Genomic DNA, 12482 nt, shown 5'->3' on the forward strand with positions numbered 1-12482 from the left:
CACGCAGGGCCCTCGCCTTGCAACCCTTTAATCTGCTGGGAAATTGGGCTGCATTTAGTCACTGGGGTTGGAAGTTATTTGACGGGAGCTGGGGGATGGACAGACTGATGGGAAGGCTCATTTCCTTAGGAAGCCAAGCTAAAAAGGGGATATTTTCTATATCCTCTCAATGGTCTAAATTCTAGAGAATATTTACGATAATTGTCTTTATTGAAAATGTCTAAAAAACACCCACAATAGAGGGATTTGATTTGAATGAGCTTTCAATCAGGCACTTATTAAGGATCAGTTGATTATTGGGTAGCAGAGAATAGATGTATATACATTTATTATGTAAGAAGTGCCTCTCTTTAATGCCGTTATTTTTGTCTCCTTACCACCCTGATTGTATTACACGTTGAGAGCCAGCCCAACAGAAATGACAGCAAACTTTGTCCTCGGGCATGGAGTGCTGAGCTCCACCGAAGCAGCTCCAGCGAGTTGCCGTGGCAGCTTGGAGAGCGCTCCGGGCGGATGGACCGGTGCGTCGCCGGCGGCCCCGCTGGGAGCCCCTTCACCGCCAGCCCAGGGAGCCTGACCTACATTTCAGCCTCCACAGCTTCCTGCAGGGAAACGTTCTCGACTGTATTTAACAAGAACAAAAGAGCGAGCAGAAAAAGGCATCTTCTGTTTGATGAGTCTTTCTTCAATAATTAAGCTTTAGTTGAGGTGCTCTGCGAGGCTTCTCCCCTCCACAGATGTCGGCAAATGTTACAAAGCCCATCGGAAATGGTCTCTCCGTTCCCAGTTTGTTCTCCTCTCTGTCATTTCCACCTCGCGGAGTGCCCCGTGGCACCCGATGGCTGCGTGAAGATGGCCCGCGGGCCAGCACTGTTCCCCTCGCCGCGCTTGCAGCACCCAGGCTCCTGCTCCTGTCACTCGCTGCTGCTCCTCTCCCCTCCCAGTCGGACCCTCCTTGTCATCGGGTGCAATTAATGGGAAAAATGGATCTTGCGTAAAATGTGCTTTTCTTTCTTTTCTCCTTTTGAGATGCAGATCTTGAGCCAGGGTCGACCAACAGAGTTTTGTTAACTCCACGTGAGCCAGCCCCACGGTCTCCCTCTGCCTGCTGGGGGCTGCCACACACAGAGTTTAGCCAGTCTAATGACTTGGTTGTAAATTACCAACTTTATTTAAATGTCTTTCATCCATTCCAGCGTGCTTTGTATACTTCAGCAGCTGGAATGTTGAATATGAAGTGATAGAGAATCATGTGCTGGAGGTGAGAAGTTCTCAAATGAAAGCAGAGAACGAGGCAGATGGAGCAATGCTGAAGGATGCCTAACATTTGTTTGAGCTGTGCATTGATAAGTTGTTAGCTGTCGATGTGGGAGAAATATTTTATTAGAAAGAGCAGTGTTTTCAGTTTCCAAAGCTGGATTTCCATATTAGGTCAATACCGCACTTGGTAACTCTTCCTAACAGCTTTTACATTGCGACTGCTCTGTGGTGTACCTGGAAACTGGCACCTTTCCACTTGACCGCAGGTTTGCGCGTGTATCTTAGGGTCAGGTACTCTTTACTGTCATCTGGCTTTGCTGAACCAGCATCGGTTTGAAAGCCTTTGATGGCTTGACATGATTAGATTGACGAAAGATTGACAGAATTAATCAGACTGCCTGAATTAGTTTGGAGCTGAATTCCAGTTTTGGGCACCCCTATTCATGTCAGCCTACGCCTCGGCTTACACCTGTGTGACTCTGCAAAATCACAGCAGAAGAAGGTGCCTTTGAGAGTGTCTGTGTGTCCCGAAGAATAAGGGTGAGCTGTCTGGGGAGCTCAGCATTTCCTTTCACATCCCATGCTGAGGAAACAAGGCTGCAAGCTTTGCAGTGCTTTTAATTGTGAAGCTTAAAGAGCAGAGCTTAGGAAAAGCACAGAGCTTTTGTGAAGAACCCATTGATACCCACTCACTGCAAATACCTTCAAAGCCACCTATATAAAATCATTTATGATGTCAGAACCATGTTTTAATGTAAAAAATAGATCGGATGGGTTTGTAGGCCTGGGCGATTTGGGTTCTTCTTCCAGCTCTGCTGCTGGTTGCCCATGTCTGTATAACACCATAGCAGAGGTAGGTGAGTGGAGTATTTAACGTGATTCTAGCAAGAGATGGTTTGAATTATAATGTGCTGATGAAGTATGCCATATGAAATCTGAAGGATGTTATAAATATGAAAGGGATACAGTAAAAAATACCTGAACTGTCCAAACACTTTAATATATGATTTTCAAGTAACGATTAGCCAAACTTGTCCTGCTCTTTGTAAGACGAAGCTGTGAGAGGAAGAACGCAGAGGAAGAAATGCTATTGTGGCAATAAAAGGAAGAAAAGTCGATAATTTTTTACCAGCCTTTCATTTCTTGTCAATAAGAGTTGCGGTTAGAAACAAGAAGCAGAGGTTTTATTTTAAATCAGCAACAAAAGGAGTACAGAAATAAAAATCGAAGCTAGTAGTGAAAAAAGGTGTACATACCTTCGAGGGGGGGCTCTCTTCTTGGAAGCCAGCAGCCAGTGGGCAGCACCAGGAGCGGCATTGCCGCCTGCCTGGGGGGCTGGCTGGAGGAGGCCGGGAGGCAGCGCGGTTTGCGCGGCGCCGGGCGAGCTCAGCTGTGCCGCGGGCTTGCCCGGCTCCCGTGGCTCCCCAGCGCCCTCCTGACCGTGGGCGCAGGAAGCAGAGTGTGCTGAGCACTGAGTTTCCATTCCTGCCCTGTCACCTCGTGAACCAATGTGTGTCTTTCCAAGACAGAAGTGTTTGTATTAGAAATGCAAAAGGAAAGTGAACATTATGAATGAGTTTAAAATACGTCTCTCAGTTACTTGGTTCACCTGGTCACAGTATAATTAAAGCTGCTATGCCGCAATGTGGAAATTAGAGCCTTCCATTTACCCAGGCTAGACTTGAAGGATTTGGGAAAAGCCTGAATAAATGGTAAGCACATAATTAAGAGGTAGTACAAGCCACTGAAAAGGACCCCATTTACTATTCCACCATGTGTACAGTTTTGGGTCTGTACATTTGTTTAGGAAGTAAATAAAAATCAGTTAATGAGTGGCTGCTATTGAAGATGTATGTGAAATAAAGAGTATATGAGAGCATGTAACATTTAGAGTTTGAGAATTGATACTGGAAATGCACAAGAGGCAAGCTGAACTGTAGTTGGTTGAATTTGAGATAACTACATCAAGGTTAAAGATGTTCCAATTACATATAGCTGGATATGAGCAATAAATTATACAAAGTACACATTTGATTGAGTGAAGATCAAGTGAAGTGTAAAACCTTCTAGAGCCAAGAAAAGTGCTTCAAATGTTTTTGCTGACCAGAACATCAAAAGATCCCCTTTCATGTTTGCACTGTTCCTTTATTCAGCTTGATTGCATTGGTAGCATGTTGTAATTTTATCCCATTGTATATAGTATTTCCCTCTGCAGTCTGAGTAGGGTGTAGAAAAAAGAGCTATGTGAAACTGCTTTGAAAATGAAATGATATATGTCACATCTCATACTGATATTTTTATGTAGCAGATAATTAGCAGAGGTGAATGGAGAAGTTTTGAGGCATAGAATGAGCTCGGATGTCAAAGTGTATTTTCCTCCAGCAAGAAATTAGAGAATTCAAAACTGGTTTATTGGGTCAAGTAGTTAAGGTGAAAACGCTTGGATTATTTATTAAAGAGTTAGTGTTTTGGGTATGAAAATAATGACTCTCTAAAGAAATGGAATTGAGTAGGCCTAATGTGCCCTGTTAATTGCCTACACATTTTGCATTTACATGTAACTTAAAAAGATTTATAAAACTCTTTAAGTGCTGATAGCTGCTTTGGATTTTTCACATTGCTATAATATAAAGGTTCTTTTCTTTTAATTATTTGCATTGCATTTCACAGGCTGCCTCTCACTATCTTGAAAAAATATATCTGTATCTAATCTTTCTTTATTATTGTTTTGCTTTCAGTTGATGGTTGCATTGACTGGTCAGTGGATCTCAAGACATACATGGCTTTGGCAGGTGAACCAGTCCGAGTGAAATGTGCCCTTTTCTACAGCTATATCAGAACTAATTATAGCATGGCCCAAAGCACAGGTCTTAGGCTTATGTGGTACAAAAACAAAGGAGATTTAGAAGAACCCATTATATTTTCTGAAGTTAGGATGAGCAAGGATGAAGATTCAATATGGTTTCACTCGGTTGAGTTGCAAGACAGTGGTTTCTACACGTGTGTGCTAAGGTGGGTATTGTGTTAAAATGTAACTAAGAATGTATAGAATGTTTTGTTTAAAGAAACGTTTAAATTTAGCTCTCAGGATTGAGATATTCTGCCAATGAATATATACGCATTATTTTTTTTCCTCGTAATTGTATTTGTCACCTTGATACTGTGTCTTAAAATTACGGTTTTCCTTGTAATTATAGTTACCTTTTCCAATAGCTATAATTAAACATGTGACTTCACTTCTTTACCTTTTTTTTATTTAAGATCAACATTAGCAAATTCTTAGCAAAGTTTGCTATGAACCTTCAGAACTGGATATTTCTTAAACAAATCATTAAGTTTTTTGGTTAAGTAATGCTCTTTTTCATATCCTCTAAGTGACAAATGACAATCATAAATGAGTTTTCAAAGTTGGTAATTTTGTGATTTTTTACCCAGGATACTTTTCATTTTTGAAAGTTATCCAAGAGTTTAGACACGGCTGAATGATTCTGATGAGTTTAGGCCATAGGGAATTAAAGTTGTCTCTGTTTTTTAAGAAATGTTTAATATACAATTATGATTTGTCATTAACTTTAGGCCAACCTGGTTTAGTAAAGCACTTAAATGTGTGTCTCAGAAGTATGTTGGAACTCTTTCATGTGCCTTTAATTAAGCATGTGCTGGAGTTAATTACTTCCATCATGTGGACGTTGATACCACCTCTATACCTGACATGGTAGGCTAAAAAATGAGAACTCTTTAAAAATGAATAAATACCCCTTAAATGATACAGATTTGAATTAAAGGAGTTTACAGATACTTTATACAATTCAGCATTAGACTATTTAGTTTTGGAGAACGAAGTTTGCCTCCTGCTTACCTGCTCTTCCATATTGAAACAGATTTGATGAATTTAATACCAAATATTTGCAACAAAATAACAGCACTGTTCAGAGCCCAGAAGCTGCTCAGTCTTTCTCTCCGCTGGGTCTTACTGCCTTGTTTCAGCCTGCCTCTAGCCATTCGGATCCTGAAGACTGCTACTAAAATCACAGATTTGTGTGTTGTGCGGTGGTTTGTACTGTGGACCAACATGCAAGCTGAATAACAGATGAATCTGCCAAACTTTTAAGTCTCTGAGGTAGCCTTTGAAGTTTATTATACCCTTATTGGCTGTTCTGTCACAGGTTTGGTGTAATGTGAATTCCATGATTTTGAAATGTTATGGGAAGACAGTGATTTATATGTTTCAGGAGAGCTGCACATGTTTCATAAGAAGTAGCTGTTGTGATAATCAAGTTACTAGTCCAATATGCTTGGAAATTTTTGTGCAAATCCTATGTGGACAACAAAGAATTGATCTTGGATCAAATTCTGGGACATACTTTTATCTGAGAAATTTCAAAACCCCTTTGCTCATTTACGTTACAAAGTAGTTTTGGTAACAGATTGGCAATTTCTTAAATAATACATGCATTCTCCTCCTTTTCAGATAAAGCTATATGAAATGCTCTTTGGAAGGCATTACACAGCAATATCATCTTCTCTGTCAGTTATGTAGTTTTGCTGCTTAGCCTAAAACTTTCTTATATAATTACAGCTATTTTTGCCTTTTTCAGATATATGTAGGAGTGCAGAATATTATATATAGTAATGACACATAAAAGACCACATTTCTTCCTTTAATCTATTTTTTTTTCTTCCAAAAATTTGGTAGTGTGTCCTTGCTGTTGTTGTTTATAAAATTATAGGTGGCTTAAAATAGCTGAGGGAATAGCAATCTTAATTTATTTTAATTTCATTAAAATTGGTTTAGATATAGTGTTCTGAAGTATAATCACATGTCTGTGGTGGACTATCCACACCACTAACTGTGAAATTTCAGTACTATTAATCCAGTTTTTTTGGTAAGCAGATGTTTGTGTTTTAGTCATTAACCAGGATCACCTGCCTTGTGAGAATTAGAAGGTCACAGATGATAGCAATAATTTGAGAATATGATTTCATTTTCCAGAAATATTGACAATTTCTGTTAGAAATGCTTTCTTTTGTAAACTGAGTGAATAGGGACTAGTAGAAAGAACTCAGTGCAGTGGAAACGAAGAGATGACTGTGTCTGTTGGTATGCAACACTGGGTTTAGGGCTGCACATGCATAATTGATTCTTCTGGTTTAGTAGTTGAATGGAAAAAAATTGGGGAGAAAAATGTGTTTGGCTCAAGATAAATTTCAAATTTTTCACTTTTTCCTGCCAAAACACCCCCCAAATTGTGTTTTGGTTCTTTTAGAGAAAATTGAAAGAAATGTAGATGTAAATTGCTGACTTTGTGACCACTTAAGGAGGATGTGGGAAGCCTTGGCTTGAGGGGTGACCCCACCTTTTGTGGCCCTTTGGCCAGGCTCTACAGTAACAACTGTTTCAAGCCTCTTGTCTGAAATTTTTACTTGTCTATGAGAAAAGGAGCAAGGGAGTGAGATGCTTGAATGTGATGGTGAAAATTGCCATTGGAAGGTAGATCTGAGCTCCACTCTCTGCCTCACAGAACATTATTTTCTTTAGGCTAAACAGACTAAGTGGGGATGAGAGGTCCCTTTCCCAGAAGAGTTTATGGCTCTTTATGTGCAAGGAAGGATATAGTCTTGATCTGAGGAGATCTTCTCTGGTAGAAAAAAGGAAATGAATGCCAAGGGTTTTTAACAAGTGCTGTATAAAGGATGACATTGGTAATAGCAACACTTATGTTAATTCAGTCTCCCCCCAACTTGTTACCTTTTGCCCCAATCAAAAAAACTTGGCAAACATGAAAATTGTATTGGGAAAGTGGTAATTGCACTTTTCAGTGGATTTTCTGTTTGCTGAAAAGGTTCTTCAGAGTTCGAATAAAACCACTGATTTTCAGGAAGCTCAATTTTCTGGCTGCTAATGGGTGCTTGTAGGGTCACAGCATGAGTGTCTTAGAGGAGCTGGAAGGAATTTTGCAGAATGTGCTTGAGGAGGAAGGCTATGAGCAGGTGAAGGAAAGGCAGATAGGACAGTGATTTAGAGACGGGCAATAATTACACGTGCCAGTGAATTATTTCTTATACAGAAATGTCATTTTAATAATCATAATGTCTATTCTGTAAATGAACCCATAATATTGAATAAAATTAATACCAGAGTAGCATTTATGAAAGAGATTGCTGCTTCAGGCAAAAAATTTCTGATGTCATAATTTTAAATGTTGCCTGTTCTTTATTAACCCATTGCCACATAGGCGTGTGTGTGTGTGTAGTGGGGGGAATACACACTGCTTACATTTATTGTCGCATTAAAGCTTACTTCCCTTTTCTCACAATACATTTTGACATTGAGCTGACAGTGAGATGCAAGCCAAAGTATGGTACTTTTCTGCCGTGTTCAGCGTGTCTGTGGTGTATTATGGGATTCTGCTTCTGCAGAGAATTAAATGAGGGTGGACATCAGGTATGTTAGGAGATCTGTGTGAATTCCATGGGACTGGTTTGTTCACAGATGCCTTTTTTTGTGCCAGATCAGGGATATTACAATAGCAAGATCCAGTGGCATCCAAAAGGGGTCTTGATTGACAGATAGATGTGTGTGTTGTTATAGCTGCCAGATAAATGCTGGGACATTGTATCACAGTTTTATGGTGCAATATGCAAATGCTGCATCCTGGAGGCCTCTTTGGAGTACAGTCCCTGGATAGGCCATTAATCTTCCAGTGCCCACCAGTGGTACACTTAGTTAAAATTGTTAACATTTTCATTACGGAGGTTCATTTTGCAGGGATTTTTCACATCAGCACCCTGGATTGAGAAGGTTTCAGAGATGAGAGCACATGGAAAACACATGGAAACTAAAATGATCTAAATGCATAGGATGGCCTCAAAGTTCTGGGTGTGCAAGAAGTTCAGTTGCCAGATCATGTGTTGCTTTTACTCTCTGAAAAAAATAAGTTTGTTTTTCTGTGTTATGAGCCTCATTTTTTTAGAGGGGGAATAAGAACTGGGCCTACTTAGATCTTATGATGATGAAAGAAGAGCAGGTGATCTGGGGAAGAAATCTCATGAAAGTTTAGCAGCATCTTTGTCGTCAGTAGGATACTACACCTGAAGTCTCATCTCCTAACTGGGCTCAGCTCCAAAATAAACTGAACTGCAGTAACTGCTTTATCAGCAAGAGCAGTAGGAATGTGGTAAAAATAGTGTGTATTTGCTCTTAATGAATCCTTGGTGAAGTAAAATAATTCAATTCTCATAGTGTGAGGAGGATAAGAAGTTTGGGCCTTGAGGGGTGCAAGGAAAGGAGAAGGTTCATGTTTGTGGTCCCTAGACGGGCTGCCAGACTTAGGCACAGGATGCAGAGCAACAAGGGGATGAGGGCTCCTTGAATATATATGAGGAAATAAGCCTGCGGATCTTTAATACCAGCATTTGATGCCAGAGAACCACCAACAAATGAAGTTAGGAAATCTGTTTATCCTTTCTGCCTTACTTTGTCACTATGTGTGCAGTTCTTAATGCAGAGCAGCATTGTTATGTGCATGCACAGAAGAATAAAGCTTTCGTTGGGCCGTCAGTGAAATATTGTGATATTACTTTCTGAGCAATAATAAAATAGACTGATAGTGGATTTTAAGCCTTCAGGCTTCTGAGTGCCTGTGGAGCACATGATCAGGAAATCAAAATGAGATTCAGACAGCCTAGAGGTGTTGTCAATAACACTTCATTTGCAACGTAGCCTTTGTGCCCTTGGTTCAGTGAATGTTAGAAGGAGAGGAGCTGAAGGACTTGTTTCAAATGCCTACAAGGGCTGTGGTATGGGCCAGTCTTCCCAGGAAAAGCTGCATCTTTTTTTTGTGACCCCTGAAAGTCTGGCTGCCAAACAATAGGAAAGAAAAGTTATTTCAAATCTTTAAGACCAAAGAGGAAAGTTGAACTACACTACACTGTGAAAATGTGTAGGGTAAGGTCAGTTTCTCTGCAGCTACCTCTTGAATCTCATGGTTCTTACAATATGCATGCGAATGTGATCATTCACTTTGTTGATGTCAGTATCTTCTCGTTGCAGAATGTGTAATGTTCAGGCACTGTGGATTTATCCAGTGCTCAACTGTTCATGGCAAAGGTGGCTTTGTATCTTAAATCCCTTTGAAAATGGTGGTGTAATTCCAGTTTAATCCAGTATCTCCTTCCATGTACTTCACTGGCAAGTGCTTTTTTCCACAAACTTGCTCTGAAAAGGTATAAAGATCCTTTCTAGTGTCCTAGTGTCTTTGATCATCAGATGTCCAAGAGGAGCATGTCTAAGTAGCTGCACATCTCATAGCTAGCTCTCAGACTTGGAAGATGGTACGTGGTCAGCTTCCACTGCTGTAGCATTCCAAGCATGTTGGTGGAAGCCAGGCATGTTTCCCACTTTTTACAAGGGCATGTGCTCGGCATGGCTTAGTCTTCCCAAGCTCTGCTGATCAGTGCTGTGGGCTTTTTTTCCCACACTGAAAGTGACGAATTCTGTATAAACAAAATTCCTGTGATATGTAGTAGTCAAGATTTGAATACAGTGTTAGAGCAGATACAATATAAAATCAATATGATTCATGATAAAATAAAATTTAACTTACTGAGATATAATGCTTTGGTGTTATCAAAATGGAAGGGAAAGTAGAATCAGAATATTTCTACTTTTCTGTCTAAAATCCTGTAAAAACTGATGGTGGTTCTGCAAATCATTTTGATTATATTATTTTATTGAGAAAAATCAGTTCTATCTGTTCTTTTGACACCTACACTTAGAAAGAAAAAAAGATTTGTTTCTCTTCCCTTGTGGTATGTAGGTTTGTGCTCACTCACCCTCCTTCTCTAAGGCTTTGAAGGGGAAGATATCCATCCTCTGTCTTTCTGAAAGCCAATGTTTACAATTGATGAAAGCTGTAGGGACAGTCAGGGCTTCAAGCAGAAATGGATGGCTGGAGGGCATCCAGAGATTCCCTGTTGTGGTGGCATGCACAAGAAGAACACTGTATCCTTGAGTTTTCTTAGTAGTAAGATCACGGCATTAGGCACTGTTAAGACTGATTGACTGGCATTATTGACTAGTCCCAGTGGTCTGTCATGTAGTACATGTACGTGCTGTACCGCGTCATTAATTCTTGGGCTCGACATCACTAGTTCTTCGCAGAAGAAACACATCCTGTGGTGGGTTTCATACCTGCCTTGGGGAAAGAGGATGCAAAGTGGAGCAACTGCTTCCTCTTGCAGTCATCTCTGTCTTCAAGAGCTCTGATGCCAAGATGATGTTCAGCCCATTCCTCTCCAGCCCACCGGGGAGTTTCGTTCTCCTGCTCTGCCCCAGTGACGATCGGAGGAGGGCAGTGTTCTTACCCAGGTACCACTCCTGCTGAAACTCACATCAAAAGCCAGCTGCAACCCAGTGTGTCAGCTGATGGCATTGTGCATCCCCAGCGAGTGCACAGATAAAATGCCCAGACAGAGGTTGTACAAGGTTGCCTAAGGAGATCCTCGCACCCAAAGTACGAGGGGACAGAGCCAAAGGGAATTAAATTGTTCTTTGATGAGTGGTCTCTGAGGATATTTTTTTCTTTTCTGGCATTTAAAGTAAGTCACAAGCAGGAAGACTCATCTGCAGGACTCCATTGGCTCTCTCCGCAGATCAGCGTAATGGCACTCACGTCGGGGTTTTGTCATGAGAACGTTCTGGTTTTACCCCATCAGATAATAACAAATCTGTTGTTTTACGTGCTCAATTGCCCTTACACAAACTGAGGAGGCCTTGCTTTCTCTCCTTGCTTATATAAATAGGGCTTGTACACATGAAGAAGAATGAACTCCACAGGCTTTATTCCCTGAGGCAACAAAATCAGGGAGGTTTAGCAATGCAGACAAATCTAATAGGTATCCTGAACGCAACTTCTGTTTTGCTTGCTAGGTGTCTAATAAAAAAAAGCAAGGAGAAGCAGATACACTGATTCACCCACCGCGTGGGCTGGAAAAAATAAAGGAGGAAATGTTAAATGGTCTCAAAAGCAGGGTATTGCACATAGAAAATTATTGAAAGGGAATTTCTTAATACTTTGCTTGGAGCAGTTGTCCATGGGCCTTAGATTTATGTCATTTGTAATGGGGCTTTTCAGTGAGGCAATATAATTTAACAGTAATATCCAGAGTTCTGATAGAAAATTATTAAAAAATAAATGAAAAGAGCTTAGTCAGTTGAAGTAGCAAACTTCAGGGCAACTTGCTGCCTTCTAATACTTAAGGCCGAGAAAGAAATTTTCCCTCAGAGCAAACCAGCCAATTACAGGAATTCCTTGGCTGGAACAGGGTGTGCGGAAGCTGGCAGAGGCCAGATGCTCTATGAACTTTGGTGTGATATACTGAGATAGTTTGATGTTCTTTTGACTTCTGCATTTTTCTATGTTCTGTGTTTTATTTTCATATACTTTTTTATATTAACTAACATTTTTGGAGGCTTTAGAAAGGACAAGGAGCACTGTTAACCTGTGTGATTCAACTCAAGAGCTAGGAGTTTTTTCTTCCTTCCCTGAGCAGTCCCTGTTGGAATGGTTGTCTGGTGATCTGGTGGTTTTTTGGCTGTTTTTGTCCAGATGCAAAGATCAGCAGGACCAGTGCTTGTGTATGTGGAGGCAACTAGAAAAAAAATAGCTCCTGCTGCCCCTTCCCATGTGCAAACCAGGCCTGTTCTTGCCCGTTTCGGACTGTTCAAAGACAAAGAGTCTGTTTCAGACTCTTTCAAACTGTCTCAGAGGGAGTTAAGAAACATGGTACTAGAGATTATCCCTGAATTTTCAAACCAGGTCCTTGTTGTCGTGGGCTGTATTATGCTAGGCACATTCTGACATTTTTGTGTGGCATTTCCCTCTGTAACGAGGACGTTAGTTGAAATCCAACTTTGAGTTCAAACTGTGTAGGCTTTGGTCAGATAGACCCAGCTGTGAGAAATTCTGCCCAACTGCTGGTTCCAAACCTATTTTCCTCTCTGTCCTAGTATCTGGGAAGCCTGAAAACTCTGTGCAAGGGATAAACGCACAGTGAGGAATACAAGTTTTGCTTTTAAGTGCCTGTGGTGAGAACTACATTCCTGATGGTTAATCTGAAGAGGCATCCCTAGCTATGTTTTTCAAACTATCATTAATGTGAATATTTTAAAAGTTACCTTTCATTGACTTTGCTCAGTTGTTTCTTTTGAATCATGATGG

General features: G+C 40.6%; 1 protein-coding gene across 6 annotated transcripts in view; it reads left to right on the top strand.

Annotated features, from left to right (window-relative positions):
- The window catches only part of IL1RAPL2 (interleukin 1 receptor accessory protein like 2), a 401853-nt gene that overhangs the window by 202441 nt on the left and 186930 nt on the right, over positions 1-12482 (top strand). For all 6 annotated transcript variants that reach the window (XM_064518225.1, XM_026123130.2, XM_026123131.2 and 3 more), the window contains one exon: positions 3999-4272. In XM_064518225.1, coding sequence (XP_064374295.1) covers positions 3999-4272 — 274 coding nt within the window. The remainder of the gene's footprint in view (positions 1-3998; positions 4273-12482) is intronic.

Source organism: Dromaius novaehollandiae, chromosome 11 (genome assembly GCF_036370855.1).
Source record: "Dromaius novaehollandiae isolate bDroNov1 chromosome 11, bDroNov1.hap1, whole genome shotgun sequence".
NCBI lineage: Eukaryota > Metazoa > Chordata > Aves > Casuariiformes > Dromaiidae > Dromaius > Dromaius novaehollandiae.